Source organism: Hyperolius riggenbachi, chromosome 4, assembly GCF_040937935.1.
Source record: "Hyperolius riggenbachi isolate aHypRig1 chromosome 4, aHypRig1.pri, whole genome shotgun sequence".
In the NCBI taxonomy this organism is placed as follows: domain Eukaryota; kingdom Metazoa; phylum Chordata; class Amphibia; order Anura; family Hyperoliidae; genus Hyperolius; species Hyperolius riggenbachi.
Genome location: NC_090649.1, coordinates 286,042,950 through 286,070,460, shown reverse-complemented (window position 1 = coordinate 286,070,460; position 27,511 = coordinate 286,042,950). Strand labels below are relative to the sequence as shown.

Sequence of the window (27,511 nt, the reverse complement as noted above, 5' to 3'; positions counted from 1 at the left end):
TTTTTGTTTTTGTTTTTTTAAGGAGAAAAACCCTTGGAGGTGAGGTGGTTAAAGTGCAGCCAGGTCACTACTTCTGAAAAACGTGCTGGGTATTCTTAGGGGACTGTCCAGTCCTATGTACCAGCACCCTCTATAACATTAAGTAAACCACACTGGTAAAGACCTAGGTGTAAAATGTTGAATTTGAAAAATACATAGGTATTCTTTACCTGACTTACAAAGTAAACATTCTAGTAATAAGCTTGAGAAAAAGTGCACTGGAAGGGACCTCCATGCTATCTGATGCAGAAGGTGCTATGTTCTCTCTTTACTATTTTCATGATCTCATTCTACTTTCCAGAAATCTTTAGAATAGTTCTCATCCATGCACAGCAAAATCAATCAGGTGGTAATCTGGTTTCTCACTATGTAACTGATTTATACATACATTATCAATCACAATAATGAATGCAGCTAAGTGTTAGTGATACAGGGAATCTGTCAAGTGGAAGAGTTCATCTGCCCGACTACCAGAAACTCCATTATACTCAACCTTGTTACACAAGATCAGTCAAATGGAATATTCCCAAAAAGCTTTGCGTTATTAAAATATACAGTACAGTGCAATGCTGCCTCATAGATATTGATCTCATTTCTTGTACTATACATGGCAAGCAGAGTGAAAGGCTACTGTCTGATTAAGTTATCTAGCTGTAGTATCATGGCAGTAATCCAGACTGAAAGGAGTGTTGCCGTAATAATCGGTGTGTGCTTCAAATGAGGATCTGATCAGTTATGCTATAAATTTTCCTTTCTGACCTTTGGTTTTGCTTTAAAGTACAACCATGTAATTTGAATGCTTTCTGAAGTGCTGGTAGCATCTGCACAGAAGTGAGTACAGAGGAATAATTTACAACCAGGTTGTAAGAAACAATGTAATAAGAATAGTTTTAAAGATATATTTCCAAATTGGGAACAGTATGCACTATAGCTAGTTTTCTGTTAGTTTAGGCACAGTAGTTTTACTGTATATACAAGGGGCTATTATACCAGTACTATTACAATGTGGTAGAAGCAACAGTGCAAGTCTATTACACTGTAGATCAGGGCACACGCAAATTTTCATTTCCAGGTTTGTTTTTGTTTGTTTTTTTTCTTCAAATTTCTGTGTTGTATAGTGTGCCTGGGTGTGCAGTCCTGGGAACCGCAAATAAGGTACAGCAGTAAACACTATTTTGGAAATCCTGGGCTAGGTCCACACTATGCAGGATCAGCAAGACCTATATTGAAAATGGGCATACACTACATCAGAAAAAAGGTTGTCTCATTAATTACAATGGAAATAGCGGCAAAAAGGTGCCCATTAAGAAATTTGGGCACCTGCTATGTTATTATCGGCACTACATTTCTATTTTGGCAATGCAATTTTTATCTCCGTGAAAACTATTTTCCCAAAAGCCCACACAACTCTATTGTTAATGGAGGACAGGTCTATTGCGGCATTGGACAGGACTTAAAGTTGTGTGGGCTCATGAAAAAAATTTGTTTCCATAAGAGTCCTGTCCAATTTCACAATAGACCTGTCCCCCATTAGCAATAGAGTTGTGTGGGCTTGTGGAAAAAGTTTTCTATAGCCGTGACAAAACACTTTCAGGGCCCTTTTCCACTGAGAGCAATTTACAAATCACAATTGCAAATTGCTAGTGACTTTTACATCGCTAGGGTTTCTACTTTAACATAGGAATCATGAAAAGTATTTTCCACTATAGTAATTCGATTTGCAAATCGCAGTCACTTTCTGGAGCAATTTTAAGAGTGATTATGCAATGTGAATGAAAAATCACAATTTCATAACAAAATTGATGAAAAATCGCAATCACTGGTGTTAGTGACTGGTTACTGCGATTGCTAGTGGAAAAGAACTCTAAAGGCCCATTCACACTAGAGCGTTTTGCCGCGAATTCAGCAAAACGCTCAAACGCTAATGCTTTTTAAAAGCGCTAGTGTAATGAAACCCTATGGGCCTGTTCTTGGGCGATTTGCGCTAATCCCTTCAAACCGCCCAAAAACGGTAAACGCAAATGCGTAGCCTGCACCATTTTCAGGCGATTTCCCCGGCGATCGCGTTTCAGTGCTATAGAAGCGCTAAACGCGACCGCGGAAAAATCGCTGCAGTGTTCAGTTTAGTGAACAGGCCCTAACGGTTATATCGATAACTGGCAACTCTATATCGTTATATTTCAAAAAGCAATTCATGATGTGGAAAGAGAATTAGGCCTTGATTCATAAAAAGCTGTGAAGTAAAAAAAAATCTTGACGTTAAAATACAGCATTCATTATTTTCGACTGTGTGCTAATTCATAAAAATGTTCACAGGTGCGGTAGAAGTGCGGTAATTTACTGGCTTCAATAGACAGATTTGTTCGGTCACAGAGCAGCGTGGAGCTGTCTGTTTTGTTATAAGCTATTTTGCGCAGTGAGGGGCATTACGTAAGAGGCATCCCTTTAAAATGTACATGTTTGTTTTACTGCTCAATCTGAATCTCTCTATTAGTCTTTCTTAGCATTTTATTTAATTGCCACAGCTTAGATTAACTCCAAGGACGTGCCCTGCTTAGGTGATCTCTGCCTCTTGAAACTGGAACCTAAATGGTTAAATGCCTGTAGGGCTCCTGGGGAAACCGCTTTTTGTTCCACTTTCCCTGCATGGGGGTAGAAAAGCTTGTTCCACCCGAAAAGCCTTCGCAACCTATCAAAATCCAATCAGCAGGACTTGCAGGAGACGGGCTTTTTCTATTGGCTCTGCTCCTGTCCGTCATAGCTCTCTCTGCTTCTGCGAGTCATGGCTGGCTTCCCACAGTCTTGCAACAGGCTCCACACTATTATTGCCACACCAGAGGTGCCGGTAATATTTCTGGACTTTACCGCAGGTTGCAGTAATTAAGAACTGACATGTGAATAAACTGGATAACCTTGCATGCGAAGGAAGTGATAAAGGCTAAAGCATAACCTAATAAAAGTAATCAAGAGGACACTAACAAGTGGCGCTGCTGACTGTAATAGTAAGCCGTATGGAGGAGAGAGCAGTTTGGACTAATCCACTAAATTGTTAGTTGGGATTAGGCTTACCTCTCACGCTACATAGTAAATACAAAACGCCCCCCTACATACAACCCTACATGTTTCAAACTCTCAAATGGGGTTCTTCGTCAGGGGAACAAAGTGATACCTGCCAAAGGTGCCTAGTGATAAGGTGCAAAGCTATCTACAAAACAGTATATTCACATATCACAATTCAGTAAGTCTGTCAGCTCATATAGCGGCCAAACACAATTTCCTGTCTCCTGCTCTTAAATATCAGAGTAAGTGAAGGCGATTGGAGGGACTAACGCCACCCCTTACTGGGCATTTACAAATCGTCCCCTTTGATGAACAATATACATAATAAATTGCCCCATGCAGATATCTGCAAATAAATGGTATCTTGAAAGCATAATCAATCGCCTATAGCGTACTGCAACCACCATAGTGTAGTGTATGTGTTAAGTGAGCAGAAGCGGCGGTTAAAAAAAAAAAATAATAATCCCAGCCACATGTAGCCCTAAAGGGACACTTAAGTCAAACAAAAAAAAATGAGTTTTACTCACCTGGGGCTTCCAATAGCCCCCTGCAGCTGTCCGGTGCCCTCGCCGTCTCCCTCCGATCCTCCTGTCCCCGCCGGCAGCCACTTCCTGTTTCGGTGACAGGAGCTGACAGGCTGGGGACGCGAGTGATTCTTCGCGTTCCTGGCCACAATAGCGCCATCTATGCTGCTATAGCATAGATCATATACCATATAGCAGCATAGAGGGTGCTAATGTGTCTGGGAACGCGAAGAATCACTCGCGTTCCCAGCCTGTCAGCTCCTGTCACCGAAACAGGAAGTGGCTGCCGGCGGGGCCAGGAGGATCGGAGTGAGATGGCGAGGGCACCGGACAGCTGCAGGGTGCTATTGGAAGCCCTAGGTGAGTAAAACTCATTTTTTTTTGTTAGACTTAAGTGTCCCTTTAAAAGGTAGTTAAGACAACAGCAAAAAGTTTTAATAAATTGCACACACCTGAATTTGAACTACACTAAATAACCTTGCATGCGAGGAAATGGGAGAAAGGCTAAAACATAACTTTTAATTATTAATAATATACTCGATAGGATACAATGGGGTCAATTCACAAAGCACTCCCGCATGCGGTAATGCTCAAAACAGCTGACTTTACCAACCACTTAGCAAAATGCCAATTCATAAAAGCTGTTACTGCATGAAAAGCTGACATTCCTGAGCAGTGAGATAAATTACTGCCTTGTGCGGTGATTATCTTAACACATATCACTAAGGGCTCGTTTCCACTATCGCGAATCCGCATGCGTCCAACGCATGCGGATTCGCACATGTAATGCAAGTGGATGGGCCTGTTTCCACTGTAGCGTTGCTGAGGTGTGTTTTTTTTTCAGCGGTGAAAAAAACGCACAAAAGAGCCGCAGAATTCGCCTGCGAGTGGAATGCATGCGAATTGCTGCTAATGTATTTAATAGGAAATTCGCATGCTGTTTTGGTATGCAAATTTTCATGCAAATGCGCATGAAATCAATGGAAAAGCACACCGGCATTGCCATGGTTAAATTCGCATACATCGTCATCCATGAGAATTTCCATGCGAATTCGCACGAAAATTCGCATTCGCATGCGAATTTTGCCTCAGCGATTTCGCAACGCAATAGTGGAAACGAGCCCTAAATGTCAATTCATAAAGATTAGAGCAGGCAGTATTGGGACGGAGAATAACCGCTTGCTTTGAAGAGGTGATAAGGGTGCGGATAACAGCAAAGTTAATTGAGACAGATCTTCCAGGCAGCAGCGGTGAAAGTAGAACAAAAAAGGCTTTCCAGAATACCCCAGGCTGTTTTTTTTTTTAACCTCTTGGGTACCTGTTTTCATATGTTTTTTTACATCAGAAAGCCTGCGTGTGCAACATTTCTTGAAGTTCTTCTAAGCTGTGGTAATTAGATTGTTTAGAAAGACTAGAAGGCCCAGTGCACACCAAAACCGCTAGCAGATCGTCAAAACGCTAGCGGTTTTGGGAGCAGAGAGCTGATATTTGGCCTGGTGCACACCGAGCGGATTTTGTATGCAATCGGCCAGCCGCATCAGCCAGTGAAAACGCTTGGCCATTGTATTTCAATGTGTGGTGCACACCGGCGGTTTAAGGTTTTTAGCAAACCGCAAACGTGCAGCAGGAGGCACGTTTGCGGTTTGCTAAAAACCTCAAACCGCCGGTGTGCACTAGCCCATTGAAATACATTAGCCAAGCGGATTTGCAGGCGGATGCGGCCGGCGGATCACATCCAAATCCGCTCAGTATGCCCCAGGCCATAGACAGATTCAGCGCAGATTAAGGGCAAGGAGAGGCAGTTTAAAAAAATGCACATCTAAAGGGAAGCTGGGGATGCCTCTTTTATTGTAACGCTGTCGTTGCAGGTGAAAATGTATCAACTCAGCAGCTTCTCATGTTACCGCCAGCTTAGTTTGGGAAAATACTGAACTTCTATCGCAACTGTAAACATTTTTATAAATTAGCACACAGAAGTCTCTGTCTTAGATGTGAACCTCCTCCTTTACACTGAGCAGTAAAATAATCCTTGCAATAATGAGCAATAAGTATATGGCCAGTTTGAGAGATGTTTGTGTAGAATAGGATGTACATATGAGTGTCACACACTACAGCCACGAATCTCTACACTATTTCAGGTTGTACAATAAGGTGAGATTCTTTGGAGGTGTATGGCAGTTTTGGCAGCTTTTTGTCACGTGCTGTAAGGGCTGTTTTTATACTGCAAATTGCAAACTCATAGCGATTTGTTTCTGATTTACCAGCTATTGCGTTTTGCAATTTTCTCTGGCTGCTAGGAGCACAGAGAGAAACTTAGAAAAAATGCAGCATGCAGGGCTTTTGCCATTGAGCAAAATCTGATAGCAAGAAGATCACAATGGTTTAAAAAGGTTCCTACAGCTTTCTTTACTTCGAAGATGTTCTTGTGCTTTGCTATTTGCATGCAATCAAAAACCTTGCAAAACGCAGCAAATCGTGTCTGGTATAAAAGAACCTTATATATTTGGACCTCATTTTTCTGCTGAGTACTTAGAGATTGCATGTCCCAAAAAATTGTCCCTTTACCAGCTATGTGTACTCCATTAGCTACTACAGTCCAGTGCTTTAGGGCAGACTAATACTGTATGGTTCTGCTTTATTTGCAGTTTCTGCATGGCTGATACTGTGATGTTGTAATGTTTTTATTTGTCATCTGTTAAATAACAACTAAAACCAAAGGGATATGGAGTCTGCCATATTTATTCCCTTTTAAACAATACCTGTTGCCTGTGTGTCCTGCTGCTAATCTGTGTCTAATACAATAGACTCTGAACAGGTATATGCAGTTCAGGTATTTCTGGCATTGTCTGATCTGACAAGATGAGCTGGATGCTTGTTTGTTTTGTGTTATTCAGACAGCCAATGAGTACAGCAGGGCAGCAGGAACGGGTATAGTTTAAAAGGAAATTAAGATAAAATTTCAATAAAAATATATAAAAAAAAATTAATATGGCAGCCTCCATATTATTATCACTTCAGTTGGGGCCCATTAAACACAGTAGAGGCCATAGTGTAGGTAAAGCCAGGCGAGCCAAGTAATGAGGATTGGAAGGAAGTGAAGGTGAATATGCAGAGAATAGATAATAGTCACAGGGCAGAATCTATAGAAGGTAGTTTAGGAGGCATAGACTATTGGTGGTGGCCATACCCAGTTTTTAAATATTTATTTTTAATAAATGTGTAATTTTCAAGACTCTAATGTAAATTTATGAAAAAGCAATTTCTGGTTGGCATAGAATGGGGCAGCATTAATTTGTTGCATACATTTGTGTGTACATTATGTCTAGACTGAAATGGGCTGAGCCTTGCGATCCATAGCTGCATAGGTAGGAGTGAGCAGTACAGTGCGAGCTATGATGGCATTTCAGTATTGAATCAGTACAAGGGGGTTTTCCTAAGCATATAAATTAAAGGCATTCAGATGTAAGGTGTCCATTCTTTAAAGAGACACCGAAGTCTCAAGAAAAACATCTTTTTATTTAAAAAATGTGTTTAATATGCTAACCCTACCTAAACCACCGCATTCCCGCCGCTGTAATCTAGCTAAATCCCCCCCCCCCCCCCCCCCCCTAACTCCCAGCTTCCTCTCCCCCACAAAATCCACAACTTTCTTGGTCGTGAATTTTGCTGCTATAGGAGGCAGAGCTATGAGCCGCAGGTCTGCCGTCTTACGCATCAATCAGCGGCGTATCTCAGTCTCTCCCCCGCCCCTCTCAGTAATGGAATCAGTGCCATCAGTGCAAACTCCAGTAAATATACTGTATACAGTAACAGTTTTACAATCAAAATGGTTTATTAACCATGTTACTGGATTTGAAAGCTGTTTGGCCAGAAGTGGTTATCAAACCCTGACATCTGGTGGTCATACATGGAACCACCACTTTATTTAAAGTACACCTGATCTCTGAGGGATATGGAGGCTGACCTATTCATTTCCTTTTAAACAATACCAGTTGCCAGGATGATCCTCGGTCTTTATATTTATGAACATGAAGATCACATGTTTCTGACTGAAGTCTGACTGTATTAGCCACATGCTTGTGATTCAGGCACTCCTGCAGCCAAAGAGATCAGTAGGATGGCCAGGCAAATGGTGTTGTTAAAGAACAAGCGACACCCATGCTAACCTAAAAATAAAAAACACATAAATAAATAGGTAAATACTACTTCTACTTACATAACAGATGTATTGTGCTATCCACGTAATGATTCCTGTGAATTTTATAAAGGAAAAGCAGAAAATCCTATTCTAGGCAGTGGCCATCTTGCCAAGCTAATGCTGACATCATATCCTCCCTGACTCTTGTTTTCCCACCTCCCTTCTCTTGCTCATTGTGTATTCATTAGCTGCCCTCCTCCCAGAGTCTTCAGACACTCCCACTGAGGTGTATACTAACAACTGCACTGTCTTTTTTTTATTTACACATCCAATCACTGAGTCACCTCAGCCTTGCTTGTAAACACAAGTAATCAGAGGGTTTTTCTGATAAGGAGCTAGGCAGGGAAATGGAAGAGGAGGAATATATTATAGATACAAAGAACTCCCAGCATTCAACAATTTGGCACTGTTTGGCACTAGGGCCAGTGCTCCTAAAGTATGTGATAACTACAAACCATCACAGCAGAAAAAGTTTTGCAAGTTTTGAATGCAGGATTAGCATCTTTATCACTTAAAACACTCAGACCAGTTGCTGTTGAAATTTGAGTTTTATGGTGACAATACCGCTTTAAAATGGGAAATAAATCTGGCAACTTCAAAATCACTCTCAGTTCAGTTGCCCTTTAAACATTGCATTGTGATAACCGTATGTCTGATGATGCTTTTGATCCTACTAGGTGCAGATATTTTTTTTTTTAAGTTTCAATAGAATGGAAAACAAGGCTTTTTTTTTTTTCCCTTCTGAAAGGGAATCTGTAGAGGATTTCAAGAATATTTTTTCAGGATCTCTCTATCTTTGGATTGACTGCATTACCACCACCTCATTACTAGCTACAGTATAGTCACGTCTTTGCACAACACAGCTCCCACTAACTGCACTAACTAGTGATCCCCCCACCCGATCCACTCCAATTAAACACCCCCCAACCCCCCAGGATCTCTCACCTCTCCTGTTCCAGCAGTGGTCAGGCTCCCCTCTGTACAGGACCGAGTCCATTCGGCACTTAGAGGCTGACAGCGTTTGTGCACAAGGGGAGTCGGATCGCCACTGAAACGAGAACAGATGAGAGATCCCGATTGCCTAATGCTTCCCTGCTGCCCAATCTCTGCATTGGGGGGTGGGAGGCACACACCTGGCAAAAATCCACCTTTATTTGAGAATCAAATAACATGACCATAAATTGGGATAAGAACATAATTTTAATGAATTAGTAATTGGGGCTCTGGGCCTACAGCTCTAGGCCTCCCTGCAATCACAGGGGCTGTTCCTCTCTAGTTACACCCCTGCTTAAAACAAAGCTTGTCTAAACTTCCCTTTACCTGATCTTTTTCTTTAATTTTCTACAGGTCTAAATAACCTTGTTTTACTTATGCAAATTGCCATGTAACCTAACTTATTATTTTTATTTATTGTATTTATAAAGCGCCAACATATTACTCAGCGATAAACAATAGATAAATAGGGAGACCAGCAACAAAGTAAATGTATTGTCCCTATCTTTGTGTCATGGGGCTGCCATCTTGTTTCATTTCATCAGAAATTCTGATCGGAAGTGAAATCCTTCACTACACCATCAACGAACCAATCTTTGCTTTCTATCGATCACAACTAGCAAATTAAAATTTTGGTTCAACGAGAATCCAATCGGACAACTGATTTTATAATCGTTTGTAATTGTGCCCATCAACGGAGATTATTTACAACCAATCCGATCAGAATTTCTGATCGCTCAAACTATTTTTTGCTAGAAATTGGACCGTTATTGGCCACCTTAAGATGGACCAGAGCAGATATTTGGCAGTTCTTTCTAGCATGTGTTTACAAGGTTTAATTAAGTACATGTATTTAATCATGGCTAAGAGTAGAATGTAACTAAAGAGTAGAATCCTAACTTAAAATCTCCCACCTTCTTGTGTGAATATTCATCTTGTATACAGTGGTTTGCAAAAGTATTCGGCCCCCTTGAAGTTTTCCACATTTTGTCATATTACTGCCACAAACATAAATCAATTTTATTGGAATTCCACATGAAAGACCAATACAAAGTGGTGTACACGTGAGAAGTGGAACGTAAATCATACATGATTCCAAACATTTTTTACAAATAAATAACTGCAAAGTGGTGTGTGCGTAATTCTTCAGCTCCCTGAGTCAATACTTTGTAGAACCACCTTTGCTGCAATTACAGTTGCCAATCTTTTAGGGTATGTCTCTACCAGCTTTGCACATCTAGAGACTGAAATCCTTGCCCATTCTTCTTTGCAAAACAGCTCCAGCTCAGTCAGATTAGATGGACAGCGTTTGTGAACAGCAGTTTTCAGATCTTGCCACAGATTCTCAATTGGATTTAGACCTGGACTTTGACTGGGCCATTCTAACACATGGATATGTTTTGTTTTAAACCATTCCATTGTTGCCCTGACTTTGTTTGGGTCGTCGTTCTGCTGGAAGGTGAACCTCCTCCCCAGTCTCAAGTCTTTTGCAGACTTCAAGAGGTTTTCTTCCAAGATTGCCCTGTATTTGGCTCCATCCATCTTCCCATCAACTCTGACCAGCTTTCCTGTCCCTGCTGAAGAGAAGCACCCCCAGAGCATGATGCTGCCACCACCATATTTGACAGTGGGGATGGAGTGTTCAGTGTGATGTGCAGTGTTAGTTTTCCGCAACACATAGCGTTTTGCATTTTGGCCAAAAAGTTTCATTTTGGTCTCATCTGACCAGAGCACCTTCTTCCACATGTTTCCTGTGTCCCCCACATGGCTTGTGGCAAACTGCAAATGGGACTTCTTATGCTTTTCTGTTAACAATGGCTTTCTTCTTGCCATTCTTCCATAAAGGCCAACTTTGTGCAGTGCACGACTAATAGTTGTCCTATGGACAGATTCCCCCACCTGAGCTGTAGATCTCTGCAGCTCGTCCAGAGTCACCATGGGCCTCTTGACTGCATTTCTGATCAGCGCTCTCCTTGTTCGACCTGCGAGTTTAGGTGGACGGCCTTGTCTTGGTAGGTTTACAGTTGTGCCATACTCCTTCCATTTCTGAATGATCGCTTGAACAGTGCTCCGGGGGATGTTCAAAGCTTTGGAAATCTTTTTGTAGCTTAAGCCTGCTTTCAATTTCTCAATAACTTTATCCCTGACCTGTCTGGTGTGTTTGGACTTCATGATGTTGTTGCTCCCAATTTACTCTTAGACAACCTCTGAGGCAGCTGTATTTGTACTGACATTAGGTTACACACAGGTGCACTCTTTTTAGTCATTAGCACTCATCAGACAATGTCTATGGGCAACTGACTGCACTCAGACCAAAGGGGGCTGAATAATTACGCACACCCCACTTTGCAGTTATTGATTTGTAACAAAAAATGTTTGGAATCATGTAGGATTTTTCGATCCACTTCTCACGTGTACAGCACTTTGTGTTGGTCTTTCATGTGGAATTCTAATAAAATTGCTTCATGTTTGTGGCAGTAATGTGACAAAATGTGGAAACCGTCAAGGGGGCCGAATACTTTTGCAAACCACTGTACTATATTGCTCTTCAGAACTATTAAAGAGCAGTTGGACACTTTACTGTTTGGTAAGAAAGCTCTGCACATGGTTACCAGATGCCTTAAAGTGATTGTCAGGCATAGCTTATTGGTAAGCTGCGCATCCTTATAGCAGTTTATATAAATGTGCTTTCATATACTGTTTCTGTCACTGTTTATAGGCAAAACCCTCAATTTTTACCTAAAAGAACAGGTAAAAACTCTTGACACTATTTAAAAGCAGATGGGGTTTTTACTCCACCATTGCTCCTACCTGCTGACCAGTTCCCCCGCCAGTCCCTCCATCACACCTGTCTACTGTTGGTTCTCACCACCTCTATATGTGCACCCACTCAACTACTAGTACCACAGCCACTTTTGTATGCCTGGTATGAACTAATCTGTACTTGGCCTGATGTTTAATATTGGCAATGTAGAATAGGACCCCAAGGCTGTATGATGGTGTAAGCAGAGATAAAAGAATGGGATCCAGTGGTGTGCCAATGTTAACTGATTAGAGAAGAAATCCAACAGTGGAAATAAGATGGCTATTCCAATATCTTTTCAGCACATTCATTGCTTCTCAGTACTTTCTGTTGTGGTGAAAGAAGTGGGGAAGATGCTCCACTGTAACACTGGGGCCCATATGCAATTCACTTTTTCTCTTGAGTTTTCTCCTAGGAGATATTTTTTCATCTTCAATTTAAATTAACTTTTTAGCACTATATAATTGAAAAAGCACCAAAAAGTGGTTGAAAAATTACTGTAAAAATTATGTTCAATATTTGTTTGCTTGCTGGTGTTTTAAAAAGCATTTTATTTTAAGTTGTAAAAATATCACCAAGGAGAAATCTCATGTGAAAAAGTGAATTGCATATGGCCCTGGGTATCCAAAGGAGGGCTCCGCACACAGTCTTAGTGAAGCGAAAAATGCAAGTTATACTTGTACTTTTTGCTTCACTAAGACTGTGTGCGGACCCCTCCTTTGCATACCTGTTGTTGCTGCCTAGGATTCGTGCACCAGCATCCACACAACAAGGTGTGCGGATCTTTCGCTATATCCACTGTAAGGCCTCATTCACATCTGAGGAGCGCAGATGGCCGTGCGATCCGAACGTAGCGCATCCGATCGCACGCCATCTGCGCTGCTGCACTGCTGATCCCATCCATTGACAGTGATGGGATCAGCTCTGCACTTCCGGGCAAAATGCAGCCAGCAGTACGCAAGCGCTTCCCAGCCCATCGCACTGCTGCAGAGCGCAGTAGATGTGAATGGTAGAAGGGCAGTCTATGCCCTTCTGCCGTTCCTGCGTTTCAGCACATCTTACGCGCTTCCATATCCGCACGGAAGCGCGTATGATGTGAACGAGGCCTAACACTGCACTGTAGAACCACAGGGGTTAGGGTGACTGGTGGGGAGGGGGATGCCCTACTGACCAGGCTACATGCATCTTAATATAAATTGAGATATGGTGCAAAGCCATTTTGTAGCCCCCAATAATGTTTTATAGTGTGTACATACTGTATATGTGAAAAATAAAGTAAGTTTTGTCAGCATGAAGGATTTTCAGGGCAGTCAGTGCTTCCAGTGATGCTTGATTCCTAAAACCATTTTGCGTTTAATTCTATTTAACAGTGTGCTGCATTCCTAAAAAACGAATTGTATGTCATCAAACTTCCATGAAACACTTAGTAAGCCAGTGATAAAAAGGTCAATAGATCAATCATTGTTTTTCTGAATGGCAACAGTCATGCCAGTGTGATTTTAAATTGGGCTCTAACATAAAACTTGTCTTTCCAGCCCTCATAACCTAAATAAGAAAATGGGACACCAGGGAAGCTCCATGTAGGATTAGTTCTAGTTATTTATCTAATTTACCTCCACTTCAGGTTTGCCTTAAGCTTTGTATGCAGCAGATGAACATTTACACACACAAATGTCTTTAGTCATAATGTACATGGGACTTTTTAGTTTTTGACTTATTACCACAGCTACAAAATATGCTTTTGTATGTTTTTTTTCTGTACTGTACCTGTAAAGAGACATTCCTCTGCAATGCTATCAGGCAAAACAGGGAGAGCGGGAAATTTATTTTTATACACAAGAGACATACACAATAATATACAAATCTTAAAATAACATTTATTCTTAAAGGAACTATACAACTCCTAAAAAAGTCTTACTTGGCGATATTTGCTGTTGAACTGTTGCTTAAGTACTATAATGCAAGTTTTTGTGGGCAAGGTACTGCCCAATTTAATGTGCAACAATGCCTAGTATGCTGGTGCTTTGTAAATCTAGGTAAATAATAATTATCCCTTTAATTCTTAATACAGATATTCCGAACAAAAGCCGTGGAACTAGGAGAGAAACTACTGCCTGCATTCAATACGCCAACGGGAATTCCTTGGGCTTTGCTAAATATCAAAAGGTAAATGTATATTTTTAATAAAGGACAGTACTAGTTTTCAGTATATATTCAGTCTTTGGATATTGAGGAGATATGTTGGGTCTTTTGCTGTGGAGTAATGTTCATTATATAATGGCTTCATGGCAACTGGTTGAGGTTTCTCTCAACTGAAAGATCAGTGGCCTTTGGGCAGCCTGCCAGTAATCATTTGTTAATGCTTTCCACAATACCAGGAGGGTTTCTTCTCAAACTGTGTAAAATGAAGCTGTATAGAAATTGCATAGAGGCAAGAGGTGACATCTCAGCTGTTTATGTGATCTAGGTGCATTATGTGCTGCAGCAACAAACCTTTTACAGAAGCAATTTGGACTCTGCAATAACCTTTTTGTGTATGTGTGTATCTATAGGTAGGAACATAAGACAACGAATAGCTATGGTGGGAATAGGATTGTTAACACCTTTTGAAGGACAATTAATGTCATAGCTGCATTCACTATGTAAAGGGCTGCAGGAAAGAAAAAGTGTGTGTTTATATTTTTTTTATATTTCCCAGGACCAGTGAGATTTTTTTTTCTGGGGGTTGTAATTTCCATTCCTTTTTCAAATATTTAATATCCAAGATGGCTTTCTAAAAGCCGGAGTAAACACTGTCCCTGGTTATATATATATATATATATATATATATATATATATATATATATATATATATATATATATATATATATATATATATATAATTTGCCGTGGATGCAGAGGTTAAACTGCATACACAGCAGTGAATGAACACCCATCCTTTCAGTGTAACTAAAGACCACTGAGGTCCACCCTGTATAATGTATATGACCACTATAGACTGTAAACAGATGGACAGAGACAGCAGCAACAGCACATCAGGCCAATGCTGTTGCAATTATGCAAAGACAAACGTACAGTAGAGTATACCATACAGTCTGAAATAACACACATACTTCATATTAACGGATTACCAAACAAACAACAGTATTTCAAACACAGAAAAGTAACTGTTAATAACACACCTCAAATTCCAGATGAAAACACCTTCGCTAAATTGCTTAAAAACATGTTATATTTACAGTGGGTTGCAAAAGTATTCGGCCCCCTTGAAGTTTTCCACATTTTGTCATATTACTGCCACAAACGTGAATCAATTTTATTGGAATTCCACATGAAAGACCAACACAAAGTGGTGTACACATGAGAAGTGGAACGAAAATCATACATGATTCCAAACATTTTTTACAAATAAATAACTGCAAAGTGGTGTGTGCATAATTATTCAGCCCCCTTTGATCTGAGTGCAGTCAGTTGCCTATAGACATTACCTGATGAGTGCTCATGACTAAATAGAGTGCACCTGTGTGTAATCTAATGTCAGTACAAATACAGCTGCTCTGTGAGGGCCTCAGAGGTTGTCTAAGAGAATATTGGGAGCAACAACACCGTGAAGCCCAAAGAACACACAAGACAGGTCAGGGATCAAGTTATTGAGAAATTTAAAGCAGGCTTAGGCTACAAAAAGATTTCCAAAACCTTGAACATCCCACGGAGCACTGTTCAAGTGATCATTCAGAAATGGAAGGAGTATGGCACAACTGTACACCTACCAAGACAAGGCCATCCACCTAAACTCACAGGCCGAACAAGGAGAGCGCTGATCAGAAATGCAGTCAAGAGGCCTATGGTGACTCTGGACGAGCTGCAGAGATCTACAGCTCAGGTGGGAGACTCTGTCTATAGGACAACGATTAGTCATGCACTGTACAAAGTTGGCCTTTATGGAAGAGTGGCAAGAAGAAAGGCATTGTTAACAGAAACATTAAGAAGTCCCGTTTGCAGTTTACCACAAGCCATGTGGGGGACACAGCAACCATGTGGAAGAAGGTGCTCTGGTCAGAACTTTTTGGCTAAAATGCAAAACGCTATGTGTGGCAGAAAACTAACACTGCACATCACTCAGAACACACCATTCCCACTGTCAAATATGGTGGTAGCAGCATCATGCTCGGGGGGTGCATCTCTTCAGCAGGGACAGGGAAGCTGGTCAGAGTTGATGGGAAGATGGATGGAGCCAAATACAGGGCAAACTCGGAAGAAAACCTCTTGGAGACTGCAAAAGACTTGAGACTGAGGCGGAGGTTCACCTTCCAGCAGGACAATGACCCTAAACATAAAGCCAGGGCAACAATGGAATGGTTTAAAACAAAACATATCTATGTGTTAGAATGGCCCAGTCAAAGTCCTGATCTAAATCCAACCGAGAATCTGTAGCAAGATCTGAGAACTGCTTTTCACAAACGCTGTCTATCTAATCTGACTGAGCTGGAGCTGTTTTGCAAAGAAGAATGGGCAAGGATTTCAGTCTCTAGATGTGCAACGCTGGTAGACACATACCCTAAAAGACTGGCAGCTGTAATTGCAGCAAAAGGTGGTTCTACAAAGTATTGACTCAGGGGGCCGAATAATTACTCACACCCCACTTTGCAGTTATTTATTTGTAAAAAATGTTTGGAATGATGTATGATTTTCGATCCACTTCTCACATGTACACCACTTTGTATTGGTCTTTCACGTGGAATTCCAATAAAATTGATGCATGTTTGTGGCAGTAATGTGACAAAATGTGGAAAACTTCAAGGGGGCCGAATACTTTTGCAACCCACTGTATATTGTGATACGTTCCCCAATGCCAGTTACATAAGTCCACAACAATTATAAACACCATTAGCATAGCATACATGTTCAACCTCTTGAGCATCACTGCACCTTAATCCAGAGGTGCAAAAAGTCACGAGCAGAATCCATCTCCTTAACTTGTGCAAGGTACTGTCTTCCCAAGGTACTGTCTTCCCACACTAGGCAATCCTACCTGTGAATTCTGGATCCCATACTGTATCCATACTTCATATGTGGTGTCACAAGTGATTTATACAGAGAAAGTAATGTACTAGCTTATCGTGCCTATATTTTGTATGCATCCTAGAATTTTATTTGCATTAGTTGCATATATATTTTCATTCACTGGGTCATGTATAAATAAACTGAGAGACAAAAACCTAAACCATGTCCTTATCCTGGCAGGCCCCACTGCTAAATAAATTCCCATTTTCAGTATATGTATACTGCCACTCTTTCCCTTCTGTCCCTTTAGGTCTCAATTCACTTACACACATTTTCTTTTGGCCCCTGCAACATCTGCACCAAGGCATTGTGGGGAAAAGTGTCAAAAGCACTTTTGCAAACTCCATGTATACTACATCTATTGCCAATATATAGATTCTGCTTTTTCTCTGCCAAAACAGTCCAGCTACCTTGGCCATTTGTCATCTAGCATGTGTATATAGCTTGAGTCTCTAGCTACTTTTCATTGTGGTCCCTCATTTTCTGCCCCGAGACAACACTAGAAAGTTCCATGGATTTCCCAGGAACAGGAATTGTTAGGAAATGTTTCCATCGGAACACACACAATAACAAAAAAACCCTCAATCTCCTAACCCCTTTCTATAAATGCTATACTAAACTATGAATACTAAATAATAATAAGCAAAACCGTACTTGGAAGTGTGCTTTCAATTTTGTGATAAATATGCTTTGTGCTCTTGGAATTGATTTACAGTTTTCTAATTCCTTGACGGTCATGCTATTCCTGTGGGTTCATCACTTGCAGAATAGGAGAATCTACACTGTGTTCCTGACTTGGATGCCTGTGTTTAGGCTAGCTGCTTACTAAGTAGTGAAGGTGTAGGATGAGCAAGCCCAGTGTGTGATCTTTCTCACACAGCTCAGGATCTTGTGTGACAGAAAAACAATACAGCTCCTTTCCTAATCCATTTCTTTGTGGATCAGAGCCTCATTAATTACCAGACCATGGATTTTGTGGTACTGATCAGGTTTCCACAAGGGCTGATAGTGTCAGCACTGTGCTTTCAAATTCTAGATGCTAATCCTAATACACATGCAGTTAAGTTATTCACATTACATAATGCTTTCTAAATCCGTTTGTCCTGTAGAAGATCCTGTATTTTTACCTTCAAAGGCTTTAATGTTTCCTGCTTGGAATATGAATTGTGGATTGTTTAATAGTGAGGCAATGCAGTTCAGCAAGCCTAATAACTTTCACAAACTGAATGGGATTTGTTGAACAGAATTCTATGTTGCCAGATGATGTTTTAAAGTAAATGTGCACTGAGGAATTGATGTAGGCTACTGCTGCTGTTGGTTCTGAAAAATGCTGTTTGTCATGTGTCCCTTCAGCAAGGTGCTGTTAGTCACTTAGAAAGCTGCAAATTTGTTTAGGGTAGGTGATCTAATAAGCATATCATCATGGTCAACAAGGTAAGATCATCATGGTCAACAAGAAACATTAAGTTATTGAATTATAAAAGGTATACAACACTCATAAGAACTGGATAACACATTCAAAAAGAATACACATAACATTTTCCATGCAAGGGATAAGGAACCCTTGTATCTTGTGGGGTCGTACCATGTCCCTGGATGGTTTTGATGGATCCTTGTTTGTAGTGGTCATATATAGGGAGGCTGCTTTGAGAACACTTCAGAGGTGCTTGTAGTATGTTGTGAAGGGACAGCATGCACATTTATGGTTTTGAGGTGATGTGAGGGGCTAGTTATAAGCAAAGTGTCCTTTTGTTGGCTTGGTGAGGGCAGACCCCCTTCTAAGCTCAAGTGGGCGCTGTCAGAAGACTTCTTAAGTCCCCGCGCAAGAGTTCAGTGTGTGGTGCCCTCCTTGGCTAATTGGTGTTAACGGTTGGCAAGATCCTTTATCTACGTACCCACCATGATGAGGGGTACACTGGTGTACAAGTGAAACTGTATCAAGTCACTAAAAGGGCATAAAAGTATTCTTGGAATGGAAGTCTATAATGCCAAACTGTGGCGTTAAACCAACTTAAAGATCACCCAGCGGGGTGGAAAGTCGGGAACAGGTTCTGAAATGCTGTCCTGTATAATCCTTTTATTAGAGGTTTCCATCTTGAAATGACAGGCATGTGCAGTATATTTTAACTGTTACTTATTTCCCATCGTTGAGGTTTTTTTTTTTTTTGCGAACTGCATCAGATTTCACCTCTTATTAGGGATGTCAGCAAGGTAAGCACAAAGCTGAGAGAATTCACAACCATTTTAGGTCTCCTACCTGTGAAGATATATTGGGGTGCTGATGCTGTTAAGGATAATACAGTAATATATTTTCATTTTCCCATTTTTATATCTGCTGTGGTATGTCAAAGGTGTAGAGATGCAGGCTAGATTCATGGACTGTTCATGTATTTGTGTGGGTGGGTCACTAGACCTACATTTGCATCTAAAGAGGTCTTCAGTGAATACGACCAGTCACCTTCAATAGGCAAGGAAGCAGCTCATTAAGCCCCTAGCAGTCACTTTTGATCTACTGTCCCAGGGGTGATTGTCTGCCTCTGTCTACAGGCAATCTTTTCATGTATGTGCTAATATACACTTTACCCAAGGAAATAATGTGGAGGAAGCTTTTTGATGTCTGCAGAGTTCAATGGGTGAGATTGTGTCCTGCCAAACTTCAAGAAGCTAAAACAGGAACCCCCTTTGAAGTGCATATCACAAGAAGGATTATGACAAGCGTGATGTCACAAACGGGGAAACTGCATTAGTTCCTGGGGGCTGGACATTAAATGCCCCAGGGGACACTTCAGACTATTTAAGGTGGCCCAGGACAGCCACCGGTGTCTTCTCTCGGAGGTAGCGAATAGCTAGGGAGGATCGCGATTCCTGGTCGAAACGGCGTCCTCCCGTCAAACAACGTTCTAACCTAAGCTGGTAACGTTCTTTTTTCCCCCGTTTATTTTTACGCAAATATCCGTGTGTGTTATCTTTGTAACCTCTTATTTTTGTAACTTTTATCTTGTAACATTTTTACTTTGTTTTTTGTAATCTTTTTTGTATATATTAAGTTCTGCATTGTTCTATGTTTTTCTAGAATATTAAATTATTATTTAATAAGTTTGACTTCTGCCGTACTAAACTAACACTCATAGCCTAGAAGAGACTGAAGTGTAACCGTGTATAAGTTCATGCCTAATTGTACGCTTGAGCAACACTACCGTATGAAATTGTAATTGCATTGTGTGTGGGGGCGTTTGTCATACGTTGGCCTAAGCGCGCAGCTGACCCAACGTACGAACAACGCCAGTGCGAGTAGCGACAGCAGAGTGGCTAACAGTATCGTTCGGAACGACTGTTAGTGGGTCTTTGCTTCACGACAGTGTAAGATTGCAACTGTGTGTGTGTGGGTGCGTGGCGTTCCCGTATTTGGCCTAAGCGCAAAGCTGACCCAAATACGAAAACGCAGATTGCGTATTGAGCACTCGATAGCTGAGTGAACGTGTCTAGCAACGCTAGTGGTGGCAGTGGGAAGTGTTTGAGGGGTTCCAGCCTTGTTTGTAGCTTAAATAAGGCTGTTCCCCGCTTAATCTGGTCAAACCCGCAGTCGGGAACCGTATACGCAGGCGTGCCGCGGGCCTGTTCCTGACACTACCCTTTGGCTTTTTTAGCAGAAAGAGTAGAGGAAAATCAGATTGTAATTACTGGTTTCTTTGTACAATGTTCACAACTTGTTTACAGTTGTACAGTACTGCATTACCAGGGATAAAACTGCTTTTGTTGTGAGCATTCTACCCCTTTATTAAAAAATACTTGCTAATCTGACTTATGCTGGGAATACACGGTACGTTTGTACCGCTCGATTGAGCCATTTAGATGGCTCGATTGATAATATCCGACATGTCCGATCACCCGCCCGATCGATTCCACGCTCGATACCGCATGGGGGGCAATGGAAAAAGATAAGAAAAATGAGCAGAAGATAAGAGAATCGCCTGCGGGGTCGAGTGGGGAATCGATCGGGCGTCGGATGATCGGACATGTCGGAAATTATCAATTGAGCCATCTAATGGCTCAATCAAGCAGTACAAACATACCTTGTATTCCCAGCATAAAGGTGGCCATACACATTATAGATTTGCAGCAGATTCGACTATCAGATAGATTTCTGTCAGATACCTGTCAGGTTGAATCTGACAGGAATCGATCTGATGTGTGCCACACACTAGGAACAGATTTCTAATAGATTTCAGAATGAAATCTATTAAACAGTTCGGCCTATCTGGACGAGCTTCCTCGTCCAGATAGGCACTGCTGCTGCCGCCGGCTGGTGCGCGCGATCGGGCGCGCCCCCACGCGCGTTCCCGCAGCCCGCCGCTAGCCCCCCAATCAGTGAATGGGAATATAATTCCGATTCACCGATCTACCTTCCCCGCAGAAATACCGACGCTTTATCTCCAGAGAGCGTGGTATTTCTGCTCCCAGGAAACTTCTCCCCAGCATTTTAGTTCCTGGATGCGAGATCGTTCGCATCCAGGACTTTTTTCACTGTGGCCATCTTGTGGCCAAATAGTAAACTGCACCCACATACATTTTTAATAAAAAAAAAATATTCTTTTACATTTAAAATTAGCAGTTTCCCTCCCACACCAAAAATTACCCACATACACTTTTTTTATTAAAAAAAAAAAAAATACAATAAAAAAACAACATAAATAGTTACCCAAGGGTCTGAACTTTTTAAATATGCATGTCAACAGAATATGTAATTATATTATTTAAAATTATAAGCTTATAAATAGTGATGGACGCAAATTGAAAAAATGCACCTTTATTTCTAAATGAAATATCGGCACCATAAATTGTGATAGGGACATCGTTTAAACGGTGTAATAACCAGGACAGATGGGCAAATAAAATACATGAGTTTTAATTACGGTAGCGTTTATTAATTTCAAACTATAATGGCCAAAAACTGATAATGAATTTTTTTCATTTCTTTCTTAATCTTCCTGTTAAAATAGATTTAGAAAAAAATAATTCTTAGCAAAATGTACTACCCAAAGAAAGCCTAATTAGTGGCGGAAAAAACAAGATATAGATCAATTCATTGTGATAAGTAGCAATAAAGTTATAGGCGAATGAATGGGAGGTGAACATTGCTCGGATGCATGAGATGTTCGGCACTGCGGCGCTGAACCGGTTAAAAATCTATCTAAATGCATTATTGAACCATTAGATCCAATGCAACTCTATGGGCCATGGATCTGCTGCCAGACCTAGATTTTCCATCATGTCAAATAGATCAAATCAACCACTCACTACCACGCGTCATCCTTCCTATGCGGGGCCCAAACTTCCACGGCAACTATATGGTGCCCTAATTTCCCATTTCATCTCTGCCTGCTTTCTCATTTGTTTATGCACACATGGAGAAAGCGTGATGGGGTAAAGGCTTTACTACACACAGAGTATATACACAAAGTAGAGAGGAAGTAGACCGGGACTGAGCATGAAATGTAGGACTGTAGTGTTGATATGCTAGCCACAAAGGCTTGATCTCTGAGCAGGAGCAGAGGAGAGTGGATGGGCAGCCCTGAATTCACAGTGAAGGACTGGTCAATGCCCCTTCCCAGTGCTTACTGAACTACCTCTTGTGGGTAATGCGATGGGGAAAGCGTTTGGATGGCTCACAGCTTGTTGTTCAGTCTAATCAAGCTTTATCTGACATTCGCACAGCAGTATTGCAAACCCAGCCAGACAGTTAATTATATTGTATAAAAAAATAAAAAAATAGTTTTAGCAATGCACAAAACGTTATGCGTTGTGAATCAAGATATATTCTTAGTCTGGACTAAGGCTTTAAAAATGTCACATGTTGAACTTTCAGAATGTGATACAACTCTTTGGTCGATTAAGGAGAACAAAATTATGGTTGGAAAATATTTACTTATGATTATTAAATTCATTAGAGGCTGTAATGATGTTTAAACAAAGATCTTATTAGAAAATATATGGTTGTAAAGCAGCATTGCCTGTTTACTGTTAATGCTTTGTGATGATTGCCTGGGGCATATTGTGGCTGCTATAAGCCTCTTGAATAAGCTGTTGCTGCAGAGTGCGATCATGAGCAAAGGCACTTTTCCTAAGTATACAAACGCTGAAGATTACAGAGGATCACCATGCTTTGTGACTTTAATAAGGGAGCTTTCACCTGAGTTACTGGCCCAAGATGTGCTGCCACAGTTTCTCCTTTCCTATCCATACTACCGCTTACAGCTAGTTGTTTTCTGTATTGTTGCTCCTGGCGCTCACTTTATGCAGATCACTGCTAAATGCGGCAGGGAATGGCATGTTGTGGAGCAGTTTCCTGTGCATGTGCTGCTGTCTGAAACAGTTTGCAATAGCTCAGCAACTGTGATGACAAGCAAATGTCACTAACCCTGCCTGTGTGTACTCTGTCCAACCGCTCCATTGAGATGTATGTAGCTCACTTTCCAAATGGTGGTTTCTCAAAGGTAATAGCACTGGGTAAATTGTCATCTGTTGTCCTGGCCATTCTTTGGAATTTGAGGTTCTTTGACTAGAATGTTGATCCTCCCAACTATTAGGCAGGGTTCACACTTGACATTTCTGGATGCGTTGCCTGCATGACCTTACAACTAATGTAAGTCGATGGGTTTGTTCCTATCTAATTGCGAATTTCGTATCTAATTGCGAATTTCGCATGTGGGGGAGACTGTACATCCTGCAGCATAATATCACAGATCGCACACGTTTTCTCATTAAGAAACATTTGATACAGTGGTAAAGCGTGTGTTCTTTAACGCAGAAAAAAAAGCATTAAGGTGAACCTGAACTCTTGCACAGGACAGAAAGAAGACCTAGAGAAATGCACCCTGTGTGTATTTAGAGATTTTAGCCTGTCTAATTCCCCCTCATTTGTGTCTAATAACAAGTTGCAATTTGATCTCTCCCCTGTGTCACTTGACTGCTACGGCAGATAAGCTCATTTTCTATGAAAGAAGGAAGCAGACACACTGCAGATTTATTGCATGATTTGTATCAGTTGTAACAAATGGTTTTCTTTAAAGGCTATTATGCGGTTGCGTATCTTTTAGAGCAGAGAGGAAGTTTTGAGTTCAGGTCCACTTTAAAAGTGTCCAAAAAGTTTGTGTTTTCCGCACAAACAAGTGTAAACTCTGCCTTATACTTTCTAAAACACCTTGAAAAAGATTGAAATGGGGAATAGTGCTGTGAAAATATATGAAGATTCACATGCTCACTAACTAAAGGATTCATATAGCTAGGAAAAGAATTTGACAAAGGAATATGTTCCAGCTCAGGACAGGTGTGATTTTAAATGCTATAAATTAAGGGGCTGGAATCTGCTTATGCTAACCCAGTCAGCTCAGGTCAAATGACAGGTCAGTTTTCACTAAGAACACCTGAGTGATGTGGCTACTAGCACCGGTTTCACTTCAGGCTCAATGTCAGTAAATTTCTCGAGTATGAATTGCAATGAATCTTTCAGGATGGAGTCCAGCAGTGTATGTAACATGAGTTATTGCAACCCACTGCACCTGCATGACTCATGTTAAGTATGTTTGTATATAAAGAACATTTGTACGTGGTTTTATTTTTAATATCTTTTTAATTAAACCTGTGGGTAACTATCTTCCCAAGGGCAGTTACCTTAGAAATGCAAGAGTCCTGGTTATGGGTGTTTAGCTGTGCCCTGACTACAGGCTGCAATTCAATATGACTAATTGCCCTGCGCATTGATTTTCCAATATTACTAAAGTACACAACTTCTGGCCTAGTTTTGACTCACTGCTTTTGGTTTGTATTATGATCAGGAACAGAGGCGCCAAAAGGATAAGAACAATATTTAAAAGTTTTAAAATTGTTGCTTAGGAGGCAGTGGTGGACTCACCTCCTACAAGCAGACACAACAACTGTGTATTCACAAAAGGGACATTTATTGGTATACTCCAAACAGATCGCAACGCGTTTCGCAGGTCAAGCCCGCTTCATCAGGCAATTACAGGAAGGAGCACACAACTGGGGGTAAGAGGCAACACATTTGTACAATCCTGAACAAACTGCATATAACTAAACAAAAACAAAATATTTGTATGGGGGATTTTCTGTTGTGATTAAAATTAACAGGACAGAAGTGACCGGTAGTTATATTATGGGGGTGGAAGGAAGGAGCGGGGGAGGGGGGGGGGTTTGGGGGGGAAAATAAAGTTGGGGAAAAGAAATGGGGAGGGGGGGTTTGGGGGGCGGAGGAGCGGGGGGGGGGGGGGGAAGTGATAATAAAGAAGAGAAGTGGGGGGGGGGAAAGAGAAAGGGGAAAAACTTTGTATTAGGGGGAAACAAAATAGTGATAATTTTAAGTTTTAAACATCAATATATAATCATGACACTAATATTCATAAACATAATAAAACGTTAATCACAATCATGTGGTGAGCAGCATAATTGTACACACACACAAACAAACACAAGTGTATTAGGAGTGGTTATCCTATATGGGAATAGTGCACCGAAGTACAGGGATGGGGATAGTACATTAAGTGTTAAGGAAAGATATGCAGAGTAGATATCGAGGGCACATAGAGAGACAAGTATCAAAAAAAGACAAGTATTAACCTCCTTGCCGGTCTAAAAAATCCGGCAAGGAGGCAGCGCCGCACATTTTTTAAATTTTTTTTTTTTTTTTTAATCATGTAGCGAGCCCAGGGCTCGCTACATGATAGCCGCTGCTCAGCGGCATCCCCCCGCCCTCTTCGATCGCCTTCGGCGATCTCCGATCAGGAAATCCCGTTCAAAGAACGGGATTTCCTGGAGGGCTTCCCCCGTCGCCATGGCGACGGGCGGGATGACGTCACTGACGTCGGGACGTCATTGGGAGTCCCGGGCCTTCCCTCGGCGCTGCCTGGCACTGATTGGCCAGGCAGCGCACGGGGTCTGGGGGGGGGGGGCCGCGCGCCGCACCGGATAGCGGCGATCGGGCGCGCGGCAGCGGCGATCGGGGTGCTGGCGCAGCTAGCAAAGTGCTAGCTGCGTCCAGCAAAAAAAAAATTAAACAAATCGGCCCAGCAGGGCCTGAGCGGCACCCTCCGGCGGCTTACCCCGAACGTAGTTCGGGATTACCGCCAAGGAGGTTAAAAACAGGTTCACTTACCAGCAGTATGTCCAGATAGCACCTGGCGCCTCAGTGGCCAAGTGGAACTGAACTGCTGTTTATATAGCGGTGAACCACTCCCCTTAGCTGATTGTAATATGGGGCGGGCGCTTGGTTTCCCGCCATGCGTAATTGCGTCATTACGCATGCGTACATGCGTATCTTAACGCGTAATGACGTTTAGAGATTGTGTTATTATCAATGCGCGATGCGCGCATGCGTATATTTGGACGCAATATACCTGTACTGAAACGGGGCGCATGCGTACTAATATGACGCCATGCGTATGGTGGCATGGAATGGAAATATGGCGTACATATGGACGCATTGGGATGCGGAACCATTACTAATAATAGGACAAATACTAGTTTGCATCCATATATTTCAGGTTACTTGATCCGACTATATGCACTATTGTAGCTGTAAAATTATATGTAATTATTATCATATGATTAGTTCTATATTGCAACACTATCAACTATCAATGTAACACACATGTATATATAGGCATGAATAAAATTGATAATACAATAAAAGTAAAAGGTTCCGACTAGCCGATTAGAACATAGAGTATGGATATAGGCACAAACACGTTGGAATACTTAATACTAAGCATAGAATTCATAACATAAATCACGCTAAAATACCATTGTAAAAATGAACTAAAAACATAAGAAGATTATAATCGTAAATACATAATAAAAATTAATAAAAACTCGAATGTAAGACACAGACCAATAAAAGAGGCGACTAGGTTAAAATAATATTGATGTGTTATGGTCAATGTATTTTTTCTAGTTGTTCGTTGAGTCCCTCAGGAATGAGAGTCCTCAGTATTTGTATCCAGAACATTTCTCTCGCTTTCAGTATTTCAAAAGCATTGTGCTGTTGTGGGTTAATGGATTCTATAAGTGTTATACGGAATAAAGTGGGGTCATTGTGATGGTGAGTGCCGAAGTGTCTCGAGACGCTGTAAAGGGGAAAGTTTTTCAGTATATTCCTTTTGTGTTGTCCAATCCGGCTGCGTGCCGGTTGTGTCGTGCGGCCCACGTACTGGAGGTGACAAGGGCAGGAGATCACATATATGATATATCTTGAAGTGCAAGTAATCGGGTGCTTAATTGAATAGTTAGTTTTGGTGATATTGGAGCAGAATGAGGTGGTGACATTAATGAATGGGCAAGCTTTACATCTAGTATTATTGCATGGAAAACAACCCGGGGAGTGTGTAATGTTTGGAATTGAATTGGATATTTGTGTGCGGAGTTTGCTAGGTGCTAGCAGATTACGCAAGTTTGGGGCTCTTCTGAAGGTGATTTGAGGTTTTTGTGGAATGGATTGTCGCAGATAAGGGTCTTGTAGTAGAATGTCCCACCTCTTCGTTAGAATTGAGCGGATTTGTGGGTGTTGAGCATTGTATCGTGTGATGAATCGGGGGCAATCTACGTTGGGTGGCTTAGTGGGGAGCTGACCTGGGTTATGTGATGGGGTTGTTTTAGCTTTAAATTTAGCATCCTTAATAAGTTTTTTAGGGTATTTTCGTGCCAGGAATTTGTTAGTAAGTCTGATTGTGCGTTGTAGTCTGAGGTGTCTGTGCAATTTCTATGTATCCTTCTGAATTGGCTATATGGTGTGTTGATGGTCCAGGGGCGATGGTGAAA

At 41.3% G+C, this 27,511-nt stretch overlaps 1 protein-coding gene across 1 annotated transcript in view; it reads left to right on the top strand.

Moving 5' to 3' along the window:
* Window positions 1-27,511, top strand: part of MAN1A1 (mannosidase alpha class 1A member 1) — a 312,142-nt gene that overhangs the window by 190,289 nt on the left and 94,342 nt on the right. The window contains exon 5 of the mRNA XM_068231374.1: window positions 13,689-13,783. Within this exon, the coding sequence (XP_068087475.1) occupies window positions 13,689-13,783 (95 nt within the window). The remainder of the gene's footprint in view (window positions 1-13,688; window positions 13,784-27,511) is intronic.